Below are 16,259 nucleotides of genomic sequence, written 5' to 3'. Positions count from 1 at the left end.
CTGTGACGCTGGTATGGAAATTTAGTCAGATAAGCAATGATGTTTTTCTGAATCTGAATCTGAATCATTAAACCGTGGAAGCCAATTCTTGCTTGGTAAAGAAATACCAAGTGTTGTTTAATTAGCAGACAAATGTGCAGGAAAAACAAACAAAGCAAGATAAAAAAAGAAATGAATTCTCCAGTCGTGGGTCATCATCTGAAACATTGAACCTCTAATAAACTCAGTGCTGACACTCTGCAGGAATTCAACTTGCTTTCTTCTGCCAGGAAAATAAATAGTTAAAGATGATTCAAATAGATCTATACACAGTGAGTCAAAATTATGAGCTGACTGAAAATGTCGAAAGTTACGAGAAACGAATTTAAAAGTTGACTCTTCACGTCAAAAATGATGAGAAATAAGTACAAATGTTGATATTCTCCGTCAAACCTGTGAGTTCAACATTTGACTTATGTCAGACTTCTGACATGCCAAATTAACAAAAATACATGAAATATTCAGGCAAAATGTTAATTTACTACCTTCATTTAGTCTTGTAACTTTGGTTTACCAAGATCATTTTTTAACTATATAATTTCTTCTTTTATTTTCTTTATGCAAATGCACTTCCATACAATCTTAGCAAAATCATATTTATTGTACAGCAAATAAAATAATAAACGATGTAATAAAAAAATTACCAAAAAAAAAAGTATTCATAATCCTTAACAGAACGCATGCTGATGAATCAATGAACGTTTGCTCTCAGGTGTAATTGAAGTGTTAAAGTACCCGGTGCGACCAGAGAGGGCAGGAGAGTTCAGCTAATCTCTCCCCGCTGCTCTGCCTCCTCTCCCAGCCCCCCCCCCCCCCCCCCCCCCCCACCAGCCTGCTCCAGCTCCGGGCTTTACCTCCAGCCTCTGTAGATCAATAGCTCTGTACTTTGCCTAGGCCTCTCTATCCCCCCCCCCCCCCCCCCCCCCCCCCCCTCTCTCTCTCTCCAGCTGTACAGACCTATAGAGAAGAGGCAGCCATACATCACCGAGACTGCACCGAGAGAGAGAGAGAGAGAGAGAGAGAGAGAGAGGGTTCGACTCTCTCCCTCCACACTCCTCCTCCTCCTCTTCCTATACCGACCCTCTCCATCCGTCCTCCCCGGCAGACGGAGCAGACCTCCGGGAAGGCAGCGTGGATTTTTTTCTCCCCCCCTCCTCCTCGCATCTGTGTGAATGGGAATCAGCCGCACCGGCAGGAGTGATGGAGACTCAGCCTTCATAGTTACTGGAACTTATTTCTCACCCCGAAAAGACGGGAACTAACCGCGTGAGCGTATCTTTTGGGGATTTGTCTTTTCTTTTTTCTTTTTCAGTTTGGGATCCAAGCCCGATCGGGGAGGGTTATTTTGGGGGAGAGGAGAGGTTGTTTCACACCCCCCCCTCTCTCTCTCTCTCCTCCTCATCATCACCATCCTCCTGACTCACCATTCTGGGTTTTTCTTCTTATTTTGATTTTTAATTGACAGTTGAATTCTGTGGAGGATTAAAAAAAACAAAAAGAATCAAAGAAGAGCAGGATTTTGCCGGTGTTTGCTGCTGTGGTTCCTCGGGCTCATCGGGACTGGGGCAGGGCAGCATGGAGCCGGGTTTGGTTGGATGTATTGCTGATGTTTGGGAGGTGACGGCGCGGGGGAGGACGGGAGGCTTCTACCTGCTGCTGCTCTGCTGGCTGCTGGCTTCTCACACCATGGCGCACGGTGAGTGGAGACAAAATATATATATGCGCGATTACTGCCTCCGTCCCCGCAGTGTGTGTGTGTGTGTGTGGCGCGCGCGTGTGTGTGTGCGTAATTGCTGGTTGCCGCAGACCAAACGAGAATTGACACAATTTGTTGCGTCCCTCCCTGTCGGGATTCGGGTCCGGCCAGGTCGGACTGGGTTTCACTGGGCTCCGCTGGGTGTGTGATCCGGCTACAGGCTGCAGGGCTTCACCGGCTTCTGCTGGGTTTCACTGGGTTTAAATGGATTTCACTGGGCTTCAGCAGGTTCCAGCGGCTCTGGTCATGCGTTAGGCTGCTGAGGCAGGTTTTGGTGAATCTCACTGGATTTTGCTGCTCTTTTACCGTCACATAGAGGAACTCGTTCACTGGGGCCCGGTCAGGTTCAGGCTGCTGGTCTGGCTGGGTTTGACCAAGTTTTGCTGGGGTTGATTTTGGTTTGTGTGTGTGTTTCATGGGGCTGTACTGTTTCACCTGATTTCTGCCATCATGTTGGTTTTACCTGGATTTGGCACCCGCCATCTGATTTGAGCAGGTTTCACTGAATTTTGCTGTTTTCTTTTGCTGCTGTTTCACTGTCAGTCTGGCCCAGAATAAAGAGGATTATTGGTGCTGTTCAGGTCTCATTGTTGCTCACCTCTCATGAGGCTGTGCCAGGGTTTGCCTTAGTTCTGTGAGCCTTATCGTGTGTTGGACTGTCACTCTAAACAGGTTTTAGGGGATCTTTCAGGGTTTTTGCTGCCTCATTTTGTACCAGAATGAAATGGTTAACAGGTACAGATCAGGTTTAGGCTGCTGGGTTTGACTTGTTTTTATACATTTTACCAGATTTGACTGATTTGAATGGACTTCACCGGGCTTTCAGTAGGTCTAATGATTTGCTCTACTGCTGCTTTGAGCATGTAATAGTGGATCTTTGAGGCATTAATTGGCTCCCAGAACAATGAGGTTTGGTTTCAACCAGGGTCTTTTAAGCTTTTAATGTATTCAATTACGGGTTTTACAATTTGACAGCAGTCGTTGCTGTGATCACGCGCTAGCTGGGCTGCTGGTTTGAGATCACATGAGTGAATCTTACTGGGTTTTGCTGCTGTTTTACCTTCAGCTTCTCTTAAAATGACTGGGGCTGATCAGGTTTAGGCTGCTGATTTGGGACAGATAGAGCACTTTATTAATTCCAAAGGAATTAACATAAAACCCCAATACAAAAAAACTCTAAAATCAAAATACTCCAACAAACCCAATCCGATAACGTAACAGAATAAAAGAGACCATAATCTTTCCACTCATACATATTGGGTTCATCTCCCCCCCCTCTTTCTGAGTGAGTCTCCTGCTGTCAATAAATTATGTCCGAACACTTTAATTAAGCTAATTGGTGATGGGAGAGCACTCACACACACACACACACACACACACACACACACTGTAGTGGCTCGGCTGTAAAATCCTCTGCTGAATATTGTACTCAGACCCAGCGTTTATCTGTGTGAGCTACGGTACACACACACACACACACACACACAGTGATTCAGAAGTCGTACTAAACAGCAGGCGGAATGTATTTTTTGCAGAAGCAGGTCCCGCTTGCTTTTCACGGGTGTGTTCAGGTGCTCTGTCAGTTTGAAGAGGGGAGCCAACCGTCTGCAGGTTGATCTCACAGATGAGTTCCTCTGCTTTACCTGAGGGAGAGTTAATCGGTGGGGGAGGAGGGTAGAGTCTTTGGTTGAGATGGAGACCTGCAGGCTGGTGGATCACCGTGGCATGTGATCACCTGGACGCCCACCTAAAGGCCTGGTCACACCAGCATTTCGATGGCGAATCAATTTATCCCAATTGCTTTGAGTTTAACTTTGATCCAAATTACAGTCAGCACAATCAGGTGTGGAAGGGTCTCAGGTGTGTGTTTCAATTAGAGCAATTAGAGGCTCGGCGTATATGTTGGCTGATGATAATGATAAATTGCAGCACAGTAAGTGATGCATGTGACTACTTCAATCACAGATGTCACACAACCTGTTTTTTAAGCATCAAATAACTAATGAAAACCAACTAAAAAATATGAACACTTAAACAAACACCAGCGTGATAAAGAAACGTGATTAAAAATGTCAGAAACCATTTAAAACCTGGAAATTAATTACCATTTTTACCCTTGTGGTTCCCTCAATGGCTTCTTTGAATGTGGTTTGATGCGTGGAACACAGTCTGTAGGTTTGTATAGAAGACGTCAGTACATAACCCTCTAATCAATTTTGAAGAATCTACATGTCCTAAATGCATGTTGGGTTCAGAGTTCTCTTTGTAAAATGACACATCAACCTCACACACATTGCAACCCATCAGCATTCCTCCTTCTCTGCTGCTGCTGTTACTTCACATGCACTTCTATATGGAACTCAGATAATAACTGCCAGTATTTCCTTGACTGGAAATTGCTGGGTGAACCTTGAGATTTTGCAGGTTAAATACATGAGTTTAGATAGAGTGAGATGGTTAAATACATGAGGCGAACATGGTACAACTGGCAGTGAACAATTCACATTCCTTTCATTATTGATATGAATGAGTTTAACCCCTTATGAAGAAAGGATGTGGAGAAGAAATGATCCTTTGTGAGCTGAGAGATGCTCAGAAAGTCAGAAACACAGCTTATTGTGAAAACGTTGTTTAAAACTCTGTAGTTCCTTTTCCTCTCCGGATGTTTCAGCCTCCCCACAAATGAAGAAGGATGGAGTGTTTGAGGAAGGTGAATACATCATCTTTGTTCTCGTTTTGGCTTATTATTATTATTATTATTATTATTAGATTAGGTTATTCGATTATTCCCAGTGAGCATTAACCTCCATGATTCATCATTAAACTCGACACGAGGCCGGTGAACCTGATGGAGCTGAGAGTTCTCCTGCAGCATCGTCTTCGCATTTAAAAACGGTCTCACACTCTCGGAAACCAGCAATCTTTCTGCACGCTGCTTTGACCTCGTGGTGTCACATGTAGCCCAAAGCATGATGGGTAAAATGCTGAACCAGGGCTGGTGAAGTCTGAATCAAATATACGACTCCTGAGTTTTGGGGATGAGTAATATACTCTACGAATTTCATGTTGATCTGAGCAATAGTAGTTGAGATGCCTCACTCTGGACCAAACAGTTGGATCAATTGTTTGTGGGAGGAAATGACACGGCTAATAGTCCACAGCATAGACGCTATATAAAGATGGACAACTTCTCCACAAAATATGGTCATGTCTATATAGTTACCCACAAGTGCGAAACGTTGTGAAAATGTGTGTAAAATGTGCGAAAACCTAAAAGACACAACGTACCTCCCCCCCCCCCCCCCCCCTTTATTTAGCTTGAAATAACTAATGAAAACAAAATAAAATATGAACACAGCTGTGGCTGATGGGAATGCTATTCATTTTTCAGATATTTGGTCATTAACCAAAGTATTTGACAAATACTGAACATTAATTATGTGTACCAATGCAAAACCACCCAATAGTTAGTAAGAATTTTCACAGAAAATCACTAAATACCAACGTCATGTGGCGCGAGAGGAACTCAGGTGATAATCAAAGTTGTTGTCTGTACAGAAGTTTGGGCCAACCTATCCAGTAGATGTTAGGATCATTTACATGATAAGGGAAAACTTTGACCAACCGATGGCACTACAGGAACATTGTGAGGTCCGTAGCATCCATTCTCTGAGGACCATCAATGTTTATACAAAATGTCAAGTCGATCCATCAAATATTTGTTGAGATATTCCACTTTGAACCAAAGCGGTGAAATGACATTTCAAATGATAGATCCATCCTGAACGCACGGCTAAAATCCAGCTTTTAAAGCCATAAAAACAAAGTGTTATCCTCAAGTTGCTGCTGATGTAGTTACCACATACATTATTGTTATCATTAATTCAATTGTTGTTTCATGGGGCCTCAGGTGTACAGAGGTCTCACACTACCTTTAGAGAACCGGCTGCTCTAATAAATTCTGTGTTCATGAGGTTTTTCTTTTTCCTGCTCCGCAAAGTGATGTTCACAATCCTCTTGCTGTTTGTCTGTTGCTTTTGTCCCTGAGTGCTCCCATCCTTCCCGTTCATCCTCTGTCTCTTCAGGTATGTGTGTGAGTGTGTGTGTACTTAGGGGTGTGGTCATTTGAACAATACTGTAGGAATAAGCACTGGGTTGGTATTAAGACTGAGCATATTTATCTTTAAAGCTCTGCTGTTATCCAGAGGAGGATTTGTTTTCACTGTGTACCATTTAGAATAACTGTGTCTATGTGCGTACATTCTGTTTACTGCCTTTGGTCAGAATATATGTCAATGCATTCTATTGATCTTCATCAATACATTGTATACTAAAGCCAATGTAATCTGTAAAGTATATATCTTATATATTATATATTATACACCCCTCACACCCTGGACACAAGCTGTTCCAACTCCTCCCCTCTGGTAGGCGCTACAGAGCTCTGTACGCCAAAACCACCAGACACAGGAACAGCTTCTTTCCACTGGCCGTCACTCTGAACACTTAATCAGTCAAACTGCACCTCCATTTGCACTATTTGCACCACCATTCTGCACTAATATCCCGAATCCATTGTCCTTCATATATATTCTTCGATATATATTTATACTGTACATAGTAGTTAAATATTTATGCTTAGTTTCTCTGTTCTACTTTGTTGTCTTTAATGTTTTTTTTCTTGTTTATTTGTATATTCTATGTATGTACGTTGAGAGCAATACATGAAAGCATACATGGCCAATAAAGCTGATTCTGATATATATCTTGTTGCAGCCCCAAGATCTCCCCACCTCATTTGCTAGCCCATCTCTTACTGGTCTGTCTTGGATTCCCTTGTCTCATGTCTCACGTCATCAACCCTAACCTTGTTTTGTCTTGTTGAATTATTATCTCATCTTGTCTCCTCACATCTGTCCGACTAGTCTCACCGTGTCTCTTGTTATCTTTTACATTTCAAAGTACCTGTTCATTTTCTCTTGTCTCATTTCATTAACCTTTCTCATCTCACTCTATCTAAACTTATCTGGTCATGTTTCATCTTGTTTTGCCTAAATAATTGTTATCTAATCTCATATCATTGAAACCTTTGTCTTGCCTGGTCTCATTTGATCTCATTTTCATTTCCATGTTGACTCATTTATCTTGTCTCTTCTTGTCTTGTCTTATGTCATTTTGCTGTATCTCATTCCCATCATCTCCAGTATTTCAATTAGTTATTCTATCTTATTGTAGGGGACGACCGAATTCACGTAGCCCCTTTAAGGAAAGGGGCGTAACCCTGGTGACAGGGGGGGGGTTAAAGGGTGGCAGGAAGTGAATGTGAAGACATGTTTGTATGGATGGAAATAAACGGCCACAGGGTACAGCCAAAGGGAATACTCGCCTCCTTGTTTCTTTCCACGCTCCTACATTGGTGACCCTGACACTCCTGGACGTTTCCAGAAGAAAGGATGTCGACGCACGCAGTTTCGCTGAAACTGCCGGAGTTTTGGGAGATGCAAGCGGCGGTGTGGTTCGCTCAAACTGAGGCGCAGTTCGCCCTCAGAGACATTACAGCGGACGCGACAAGATATTATTATGTCGTGGCGGCTCTCGGCAGTTCGACAGCAGGCAGAGTGGTGAGCATTCTTGAAAATCCTCCAGAGAGGGACAAGTACGATACCTTGAAAGACCGGCTGTTGAACATTTTCGGGCTTTCGGACTCTGAGCGGGCTCGCCGGTTGCTTGCTCTGAATGGCCTTGGCGACAGCAAGCCGTCGGAGCTAATGGACAAAATGTTAGCTCTGCTAGGTAAACACGAGCCGGAGTTTCTGTTTACTGAACTTTTTCTGCAGCAGCTCCCGCTGCAGGTGCGGGCCGCTTTGGCCAACACCAGGATTACCGATTGTCGGGAGTTGGCCGAGGAGGCCGATAAGTTCTTTCTGGCTGGCCAACAAAGCTACACGGCCGCGTCGAGGCCGGCCCAAGCCACGGCGTGGCCGGGGGAGACAACGATCGTCGCCGCAGCAGCAGCAGCAGCAGCAGCAGCAGCAGCAGCAGCAGCAGCAGCAGCGAGCCAACGGCAGGGATCTACCGGTCTGTGCTATTACCACGCAAGGTTTGGGCCGCGGGCTACAAGGTGCCGTCCACCATGCAGTTTCGGCAGGACGGGAAATGCCAGGGCCAGCGCTCAGTGACTGCTGTGAGCGTCGGGTGGGAAGGCAGGCTGCTGTTCATCCGGGACGACGTTTCCGGGCGGCGCTTTCTCTGCGACACGGGGGCGCAGAGGAGCGTTGTGCCTGCATCGCGGGTGGACATGCTGACAAACGGGCAGGGCCCCCCTCTGGAAGCCGCGAACGGTACCCCCATACGCACTTTTGGGACACGGTGCCTGGAGCTGTGTTTTATGGGGCAGCGTTTCAGCTGGGACTTTGTTACTGCCAAAATTGCCATTCCCCTGCTTGGTGCGGATTTCCTATGCGCTTATGGACTATTGGTGGACGTCAAGGGCCGCCGCCTGATAAATGCTGTGACTTTTTGTTCTTACCCATGTACATTAAGTGGAGCGGGCTCTACCAGGTTGACTAGCATGCTTGCAGCGGCGGATGAGTTTCTGCGTCTGCTGGCCGAGTTCCCAGACCTCTCGCAGCCCACATTCTCCTCCTCCACGGTCAAGCATGGGGTGGAGCATCACATCTCTACCACCGGCCCACCGGTACATGCCCGGGCCCGGCGCCTAGATCCGGCAAAGCTCACCATCGCCAAGACAGAGTTTGAAAACATGGAGCGCCTGGGCATCATTCGCCGCTCCGACAGTCCGTGGGCTTCACCCCTGCACATGGCCCCGAAGCCTGGGGGCGGGTGGCACCCGTGTGGAGATTATCGCCGGCTCAACGAGGCAACAATCCTGGACCGCTATCCGGTTCCACATATTCAAGACTTTTCTACCCACTTGTCGGATAGCGTGGTGTTTTCGAAAGTGGACCTGGTACGAGGTTACCATCAAGTGCCCGTTCACCCGCTGGACATTCCCAAGACTGCGCTGATCACTCCGTTCGGCCTGTTTGAGTTCTTGAGGATGCCGTTTGGCCTAAAAAATGCAGCGCAGACGTTCCAGCGTCTAATGGACACGGTGCTGAGGGACCTGCCTTTCCTGTTCGTCTACCTGGATGACATCCTGGTGGCCAGTTCGTCAAGAGCGGAGCATAGGTCTCACCTCCGGACTCTATTTGAGCGACTCAGCCAGCACGGGTTGATCATCAACCCGGCTAAGTGCCAGTTTGGGTTGACCACCATTGACTTTCTGGGTCACCGCATCACAAAGGACGGGGCAGTTCCCCTTCCGGCAAAGGTGGAGGCAGTGACTAACTTTCCACGCCCACTCACGGTGACGGCCCTGCAGGAGTTTTTAGGCATGGTGAACTTTTACCATCGCTTTATTCCCCGTACAGCGTAAGTGATGCGGCCCCTGTACAAAGCCCTGAAAGGCAAGGCCATCAAGCAGGCTGTGGACTGGACTGAAGAGAGGGAACTTGCGTTTGTTGATGCGAAAACGGCTCTGGCAAACGCAACAATGCTGGCACACCCGTCACCTAAGTCTCCGATTGCCATCACCACGGACGCTTCGGACTACGCGGTGGGCACGGTGCACGAGCAGTGGGTGAAAGGGGCGTGGCAACCGCTTGCTTTCTTCAGTCGACAGTTGCGGCCGAATGAGCGGAAATACAGCACTTTCGATCGGGAGCTCCTCGGCCTCTTTCTGGCCATTCGGCATTTCCGGTTCCTGCTGGAGGCTCGGCCGTTCACTGTGTTTGTGGATCACAAACCACTGACGTTTGCCATGAGTAAGAGCGCCGAACCATGTTCTGTACGCCAGCAGCGCCAGCTCTCCTTCATATCAGAGTTTACCACGGATCTACAGCATGTAGCGGGCAAGGAAAACCTGGTCGCAGACTGTCTCTCCAGGGCTGTCACCGGGGCTGTCCAGTTAGGATTGGACTATAACAAGATGGCAGAGGATCAAGTTACAGACATGGGCGTCCAAGAGTTGAGGACGGCAGTTACGGGACTGCGGTTGGAGGAGGTCCCGTTTGGCGAAACTGGCGTTACGCTCCTGTGTGACGTCTCCACAGGCCAGACACGGCCGGTTGTTCCCGACGAATGGAGACAACAGGTTTTCAATGCTATTCATGGACTGTCACACCCTGGCAAGAGGGTGTCTCAGAAGTTCGTCTCAGCAAAGTTCGTCTGGCACGGGCTGAAAAAGGATATACGGAAGTGGGCCGGGACTTGTGTGGTGTGCCAGCGCTCCAAGGTGCACCGTCACATAAAGACCCCTTTAGCACAGTTCTCGGTTCCAGAAAGGAGGTTCAATCATGTGAATGTGGACTTGGTAGGACCTTTGCCCCCATCCCGTGGTTTCACACATCTCTTCACGATGGTAGACCGAACCACTCGTTGGCCAGAAGCTGTCCTGTTGTCATCAACAGCGGCGGATGAGGTGGCACGGGCATTTATTCAGGCTTGGGTCGCCAGGTTCGGAGCCCCAGCTGACGTTTCCTCGGACCGAGGCCCACAGTTTACATCAGAGCTTTGGAATGCAGTTGCAGAAAGCCTAGGGGTGAAGCTCCACCGCACTACCGCCTACCACCCGCAGGCTAATGGGTTATGCGAGTGGTTCCACCGGTCGATGAAAGCTGCTCTCCGGGCCAGCCACAAAGACAACAGTTGGGTGGACAGGCTTCCGTGGGTCATGTTGGGGCTTAGGACAGCCCCCAAAGACGATCTGCAAGCTTCATCGGCTGAGCTGGTTTATGGACAGCTACTGCGGGTCCCGGGGCAGTTTATCCCCAAAGTCACAGACCCTTGGTCTGCAACCCAGCAGCGGGAAACGCTCCTGGAAAAAGCCAGGCTGTTCAAACCAGTGCCCACGTCGCAGCACGGCCTTCCGCAGTCATACGTCCCGTCCAGCCTCAGGTCAGCGGAGTATGTGTTCATTCGCCACCATGGACCCTTTCAACCCCCCTACATTGGGCCGTTTCGGGTGCTGGAGACCGGAGACAAAACCTGCAAGGTTGACATGGGCGGCAAGCTGGAGTACGTAGCGGTTGACCGCCTTAAACCAGCACATCTAGACCTGGACCAACCGGTACGGTTGGCGGAACCTTATTTTGACTTGTCTTTTCATTTTATCGCATCTTATTTTATTGTTTTGTTTTTCCTTATCACTTCCTGCCCTTATATCCTCTCATGTGTTGTTGTGTCTCATTTTGCCTGATCTGATTCTGTTGTAAATCTCATTTTACCCAGTTTTCACATGTCTCATCTCATTCTTTATTCATGTCCTATCCTGTCCTATCTTGTCTCGTCATGTCCATCTCCTTCCCTCCTGTCCTTTCATATCTTATTTGTATTATCTCATCCTATCTCATGTTATCATGTCTTGTTCAGTCTCATCTCCATTGTAGTCCATTTCATCTCAGTCCCATCTCACTTTGTCTCATGTCATCTTTTCTCATTTTATCCTCATCCTCATCCTGTTATGACATTTTCCTTTTCACCAATCTAGTCTAACCTTGTCTAGTCCAGTCCATGCCAACCTAATCTTTAGTGTCTCATCTCATCTTGTTGTGTGTTTTCTGACATTGTATCGTCTCATTTCATCTCTTGTTGTGACACGCTCACAGCTTCCTAGGGCTCGATGCCTTGCCGTTGGACCCCTCAGTGGTGGCATCGCTTCTCCATTCAAACACCAACTCTATGCTCATGTATCAGCCTCATGCTCCTTCAGAATTGTTCATGCCTCTGTGTTAATGACCCCATCTCTGCTTTGAATGAAATAAACGAGGGCTCCCTGCCGATCAATAGGTCCAAAACAGCAGAGACCCTGTCCGTCTAATAGTGATAAGTTATTGATCAACCGATGAAGAGTCTGATGATCACACACAGCTGACTCCTGCTGGAAATAATTCCTAATTTTCCTGTGGACATCAGGTATTGATTATGAGACTGAAGACTGATCGAGTTCAGCAGCACATAACCATCTTCCTTCTATCAATGCACCAACAGAATCACTCAGTGTGATCAGTTACAGTACGTTCCAGAGCAGGAAGTGAAGGATGACTGTATCTCAGTTCTGTCAGATGATGTTCTGAAATGACAGTAAAGAGAGTGTAATCGGAAAATAATAGCAATGTTAACAAATAACGGAATAATAATCCAAAGGTGTAATTTTGTTGTAAGAAAAGTTGTTTTCTTAAGATGAAGACATAAAAGGACAAATTATTTTATCGGATCACAAAACTGTGCTAATACAAACTATATTTTTTAAAGGGTCGAAATAATTCTTGTCATTATGAAATAATGACACTATCATCTCAAAACAACAGATTTGTGTTTTTTGGAAAATGGCATTGTGAAAATATGTCTGCTTTGCTTTTAGAAAGTGGAGAGAAAGGCATGTATTCATTAATAAACAGATGTTATTTCTACCTCTGCTTGATTAACAGTCTTCAACCCTCTGCAAGGTTTTCAGCCAGAAACAAAGAAACTCCAAACGCTGCAAAAAAGACCAAACAATGGAAGCAAGAGGAGCTAAATTTAATCAAGAATCACATTAAAGCTAAAAGCTCACAGCAGTAAAACCTTTTCATTAATAAGCAGAGCTGAATAATAAAGTCAGAGATGATCCATTAGAGAGCAGCCTTTTAACACCAAGGAGATGTTCATTAACACCGTCATCCACCCACCTATCCACCTATCTATCCATTAATTGTATATGAAAGAGAAAATGTGTATATATGTATCCTATATATCCAATATATACTGTACATGATGAGCTGATTTAGCAGGGCTGGTTGAATGAAGATTAAACGCAGCTGTGATGACCTAGCTCACAACCAGGATGGCAAGTAGGAACCTCTGGTGGGTCTACAAGATAACACAGGGGTTAATATAAGTTAAGTATATAAAATAAAAATGTAATATAAGCAAATTCAAGAATAAATTAGCTATTTATTGAATAAACAAAACCCCACATACAGTAAAGTATGGGTTTTTAGGTTCACTCAAGGACACAAAGTTTAGAATTTGGACTTGTCTTGGGACTTGTTGGTCTTGACTTGGGACTTAAATTGGAACTTGTTGGTCTTGGGACTTGAACAAGGTCTGCGCATTCTTGTATTTAGACTTGTTGGTCTTGACTTGAGGCTTTCCTGTCTTGACTTGGGTTTACTGGTCTAGACTTAGGAAATCCCTCTCTTGACTTGGGTCTTCCGTTTGTTTTGACTTGGGTAGTTATTCTTGACTTGGGACTTACCTGTCTCGACTTGGGTCTTCTCTGTCTTGACTTGGGTTGATGGTCTTGACTTGGGTCTTCCCTGTCTTGACTTGGGTTGATGGATTTTACTTGGGTCTTCCCTGTATGACCCGGGTTGTTAGTCTTGACTTGGGTCTTCTCTGTCTTGACTTGGGTTGTTAGTCTTGACTTGGGTCTTCCCTGTCTTGACTTGGGTTGATGGATTTTACTTGGGTCTTCCCTGTATGACCCGGGTTGTTAGTCTTGACTTGGGTCTGCGCTGTCTTGACTTAATGAAAGTCTTGACTTGACTTGGGTCCTCTGTGTCTGGATTTTGGACTTCCCTGTCTTGACTTGAGTAGTTGTTCTTGATTTGGGTCACCCCTGTCTTGACTTCATGTTTGTCTTGACTTGGGACTTCGCTGTCTTCAGATGGGTAGTTGGTCCTGACTTGGGTCACCCCTGTCTTGACTTGGACCTTGTTACTTGTTAAGTTTTATTCTGAACGTGTTGCTCTTTACTAAGCCACAGCCACTTTGGACCCTTCATGCTGTGTGTTGAGCTGCTGCTCTGAACTCTCAGTGTGTTCCTGTAACAGATGAAGTGTGTGTGGCTGAGGTCTGGGAGGTTGATCGCTCGGCCAAAGGAAAAAGACTCTTGTGTGTAATCACAGCCAGGAGCGGTGGATTAATAGAGTGAATGAGTAAAAACGATGTGTTAGCTGCGGCTCAGCTCAGTTTAATTTGTTTTTTCACTCCTGCGGTGGACAGAAAGTAAATTACAAATCTGAGATAATAATTCAAACACAAACACGCAGAAGTTTACCATGTGTAAATACAGCAGAGCTTCATTTATCAGTCAGTGGTCGACCTGAGGTGAAACACAGCGGAGTGAGTGGGAATGTAAAAGAACAAATATGACACATACAAAAACACTCACACTTGTCTGCATTAACAAAACAAAATTCCCCAGTTCTCCTCAAGCTAGCTCAAACTCTATTGTTGCCTGTACGTAAAGTTATTATTTATATACTGTGGTCACTGTAATATTTCAGGTTTGAGTCTTTTCTCTTTGAGTTCAGCGTAACTTTCGACCAGTTGTGGGTTTTTAAGGGAAATATAGATGCCAATGATTTTCTCCTTTATCTGAATTGAGAGTGTTGTCTGATAAAGAGTGTTTAATGTTGTACAGATTTTGAATCTGGGCTACATACAGTACATGAATTCTACTATTTAATAAGCTATCGCTGAGACAGTCATCAGCAGCTGCAGTAATCAGGTTACTATTCTTTAAAAGCTCGGAGCCGTTTTTGAGGTCTCTGAGCGAAAAAGCATAGCACTACAAAACTGACCATAGTTCTGTAACTACAAGGTCGATTTTAATCATTTTTGTTGATATAATCAGATCACAACACCTGTGACATAGTTTACATAGGTGATATTGTGAATATGTTGCTGGTTAATATAGAAAATAAGACATAACACAGCTGAAATTGAAAATATTCAGCTTCGCCTGGGAAAAATGCACTTTCAGTGATAAAAGGTTATTGAAATAATGCAGCTAGCTCCCTAAAACTTTCCCAAGTCATAGCATAACTGATCAGTAGTTATTAAAAAAAGGTTAAAGTGGAATAAAGTGGAATAAAGTTAAGAATAAGAGGTTTTAGTACAAAGCGGTCAGGCGAGGTCATCATTTTCGAACCAGCTGTTGCAGCTCTTACATTGTACTTTTATACACTATATAACTATATATTTCACTTTCTTTATCACTCATATGATTCAATACATCCAAATACAGATAATAGGAATCATATTCATATTCATAACATCATCAGAGCCAGTTTTGGCTGTCATCTGTAGGATTTTCTCATTTCATGTGTGTGTATGTGGCTGGAGCTCAGCCTATCCTCGGTCGATTTCAAAAAACAACCCCTCCTTCGACGCGTCAGAGTCTAAGGAAGACCTCTGTCGAGTTTGGTGGTGATCGTCAAAAGTTTTCATGCAATAAAGTTGCCAGAAATGACGCGTGTACCCGGCGGAAATTTCCGGTCGCAGGCAGTCTGACCACTCGCCCAAGCCTGCTTGACCGCTCTTATTCTGGAAACAAGTCGGAAGTCAACAGTATGCAGTTGGCAACAATGACTACAGCTTTGGAACGGAAAGTCTGCGACGTTATTATCCATATTTTTCATAAAACTTGGGCGCATACCCACGATTTTTTTCGGCGGAGTTCAGCATGAAGGTACGTTTGATCACTCACAACTGTTTAGTGTTTATACGGATCGTAAAACAGAAGTTAGTTACGTGTTCCGCCACGTGTGCTAATGCTATTACATGCTTTGCATGACTTGGTAGCTGTTAGCATGAGGGTACAAACATTGATTTGCGGTACTCATAACGCCGATTTCTGGCCCGGATTTGGTGCTTTTATGCCACGATATTTTTCTGCTTATGTGAGTAGCCTATAGTTGTGTTTGGAGTGTGTCAGAAGTGACTTATATGATGTTGTTGCCCATACGTTGCTCTTTCATCCAAAAAAAGAAAGTAGCCACGTACATGCTACTGGCTAATAATCCTGCTATTTTCCGCATTTGAGTTTGAGGGGTTCTGAGCCCGAGTGCCCCCAAATTTGGGGGCGTCGTGCTTAAGAGGTTTGCGCTTTGTGACAGAGAGATTTTCAAAACATTTGCTGATAAATTTTCTTTTGATCTACAGTACAGGTGTGATAATACATATGTCTGCATTTTCCTGTGTGAGATGTGTGTGTATGGGTGCCGCAGCCCAAGTTAAGGTTTGGAGGTGTGTAGCCAAAGGAAGCTACACACGTAGCCTCTGTAGTTATAGCCTCATGGACCCTTCCATCACAGAAATCACTATCAAGCTTAGAGGTGCAATAACTGTCTATATTAGAGCTGCCCTCGGCTAAAGAACACACTAACGCTAATTCAATTTTGTCGACTGATTTTCTGCAATTGACAGATCTGCAAACCTGAGTTTCTCCACGAAGAATCATGCAAAAGCACCACTTTAAATCTTGTATTCAACATAGTTTGCTTATACGTTTCATGTAAAGAAATCATTCAGCATGAAAGAAGCCTAAAATACATGACTAATACGTTAAAAAAGTCTTCATCGACAAAGACCAAAACGACCAATAAGTTGGCTAATTGACTAGAAAGGGGCAGCC

General features: G+C 45.1%; 1 protein-coding gene across 1 annotated transcript in view; it reads left to right on the top strand.

The window, feature by feature from the left end:
- Window positions 1–1,252: 1,252 nt before the first annotated feature.
- The window catches only part of dcc (DCC netrin 1 receptor), a 233,678-nt gene continuing 218,671 nt past the window's right edge, over window positions 1,253–16,259 (top strand). The window contains exon 1 of the mRNA XM_076079935.1: window positions 1,253–1,735. Coding sequence (XP_075936050.1) covers window positions 1,615–1,735 — 121 coding nt within the window. The 5' untranslated portion in view covers window positions 1,253–1,614. The remainder of the gene's footprint in view (window positions 1,736–16,259) is intronic.

This window comes from Anarhichas minor, unplaced genomic scaffold (assembly GCF_050575085.1).
Source record: "Anarhichas minor isolate MPS153535 unplaced genomic scaffold, ASM5057508v1 ptg000073l, whole genome shotgun sequence".
NCBI classification, from domain to species: domain Eukaryota; kingdom Metazoa; phylum Chordata; class Actinopteri; order Perciformes; family Anarhichadidae; genus Anarhichas; species Anarhichas minor.
The sequence above is the reverse complement of the archived record's forward strand: the minus strand, read 5'-3'. Positions and strand labels throughout refer to the sequence as shown.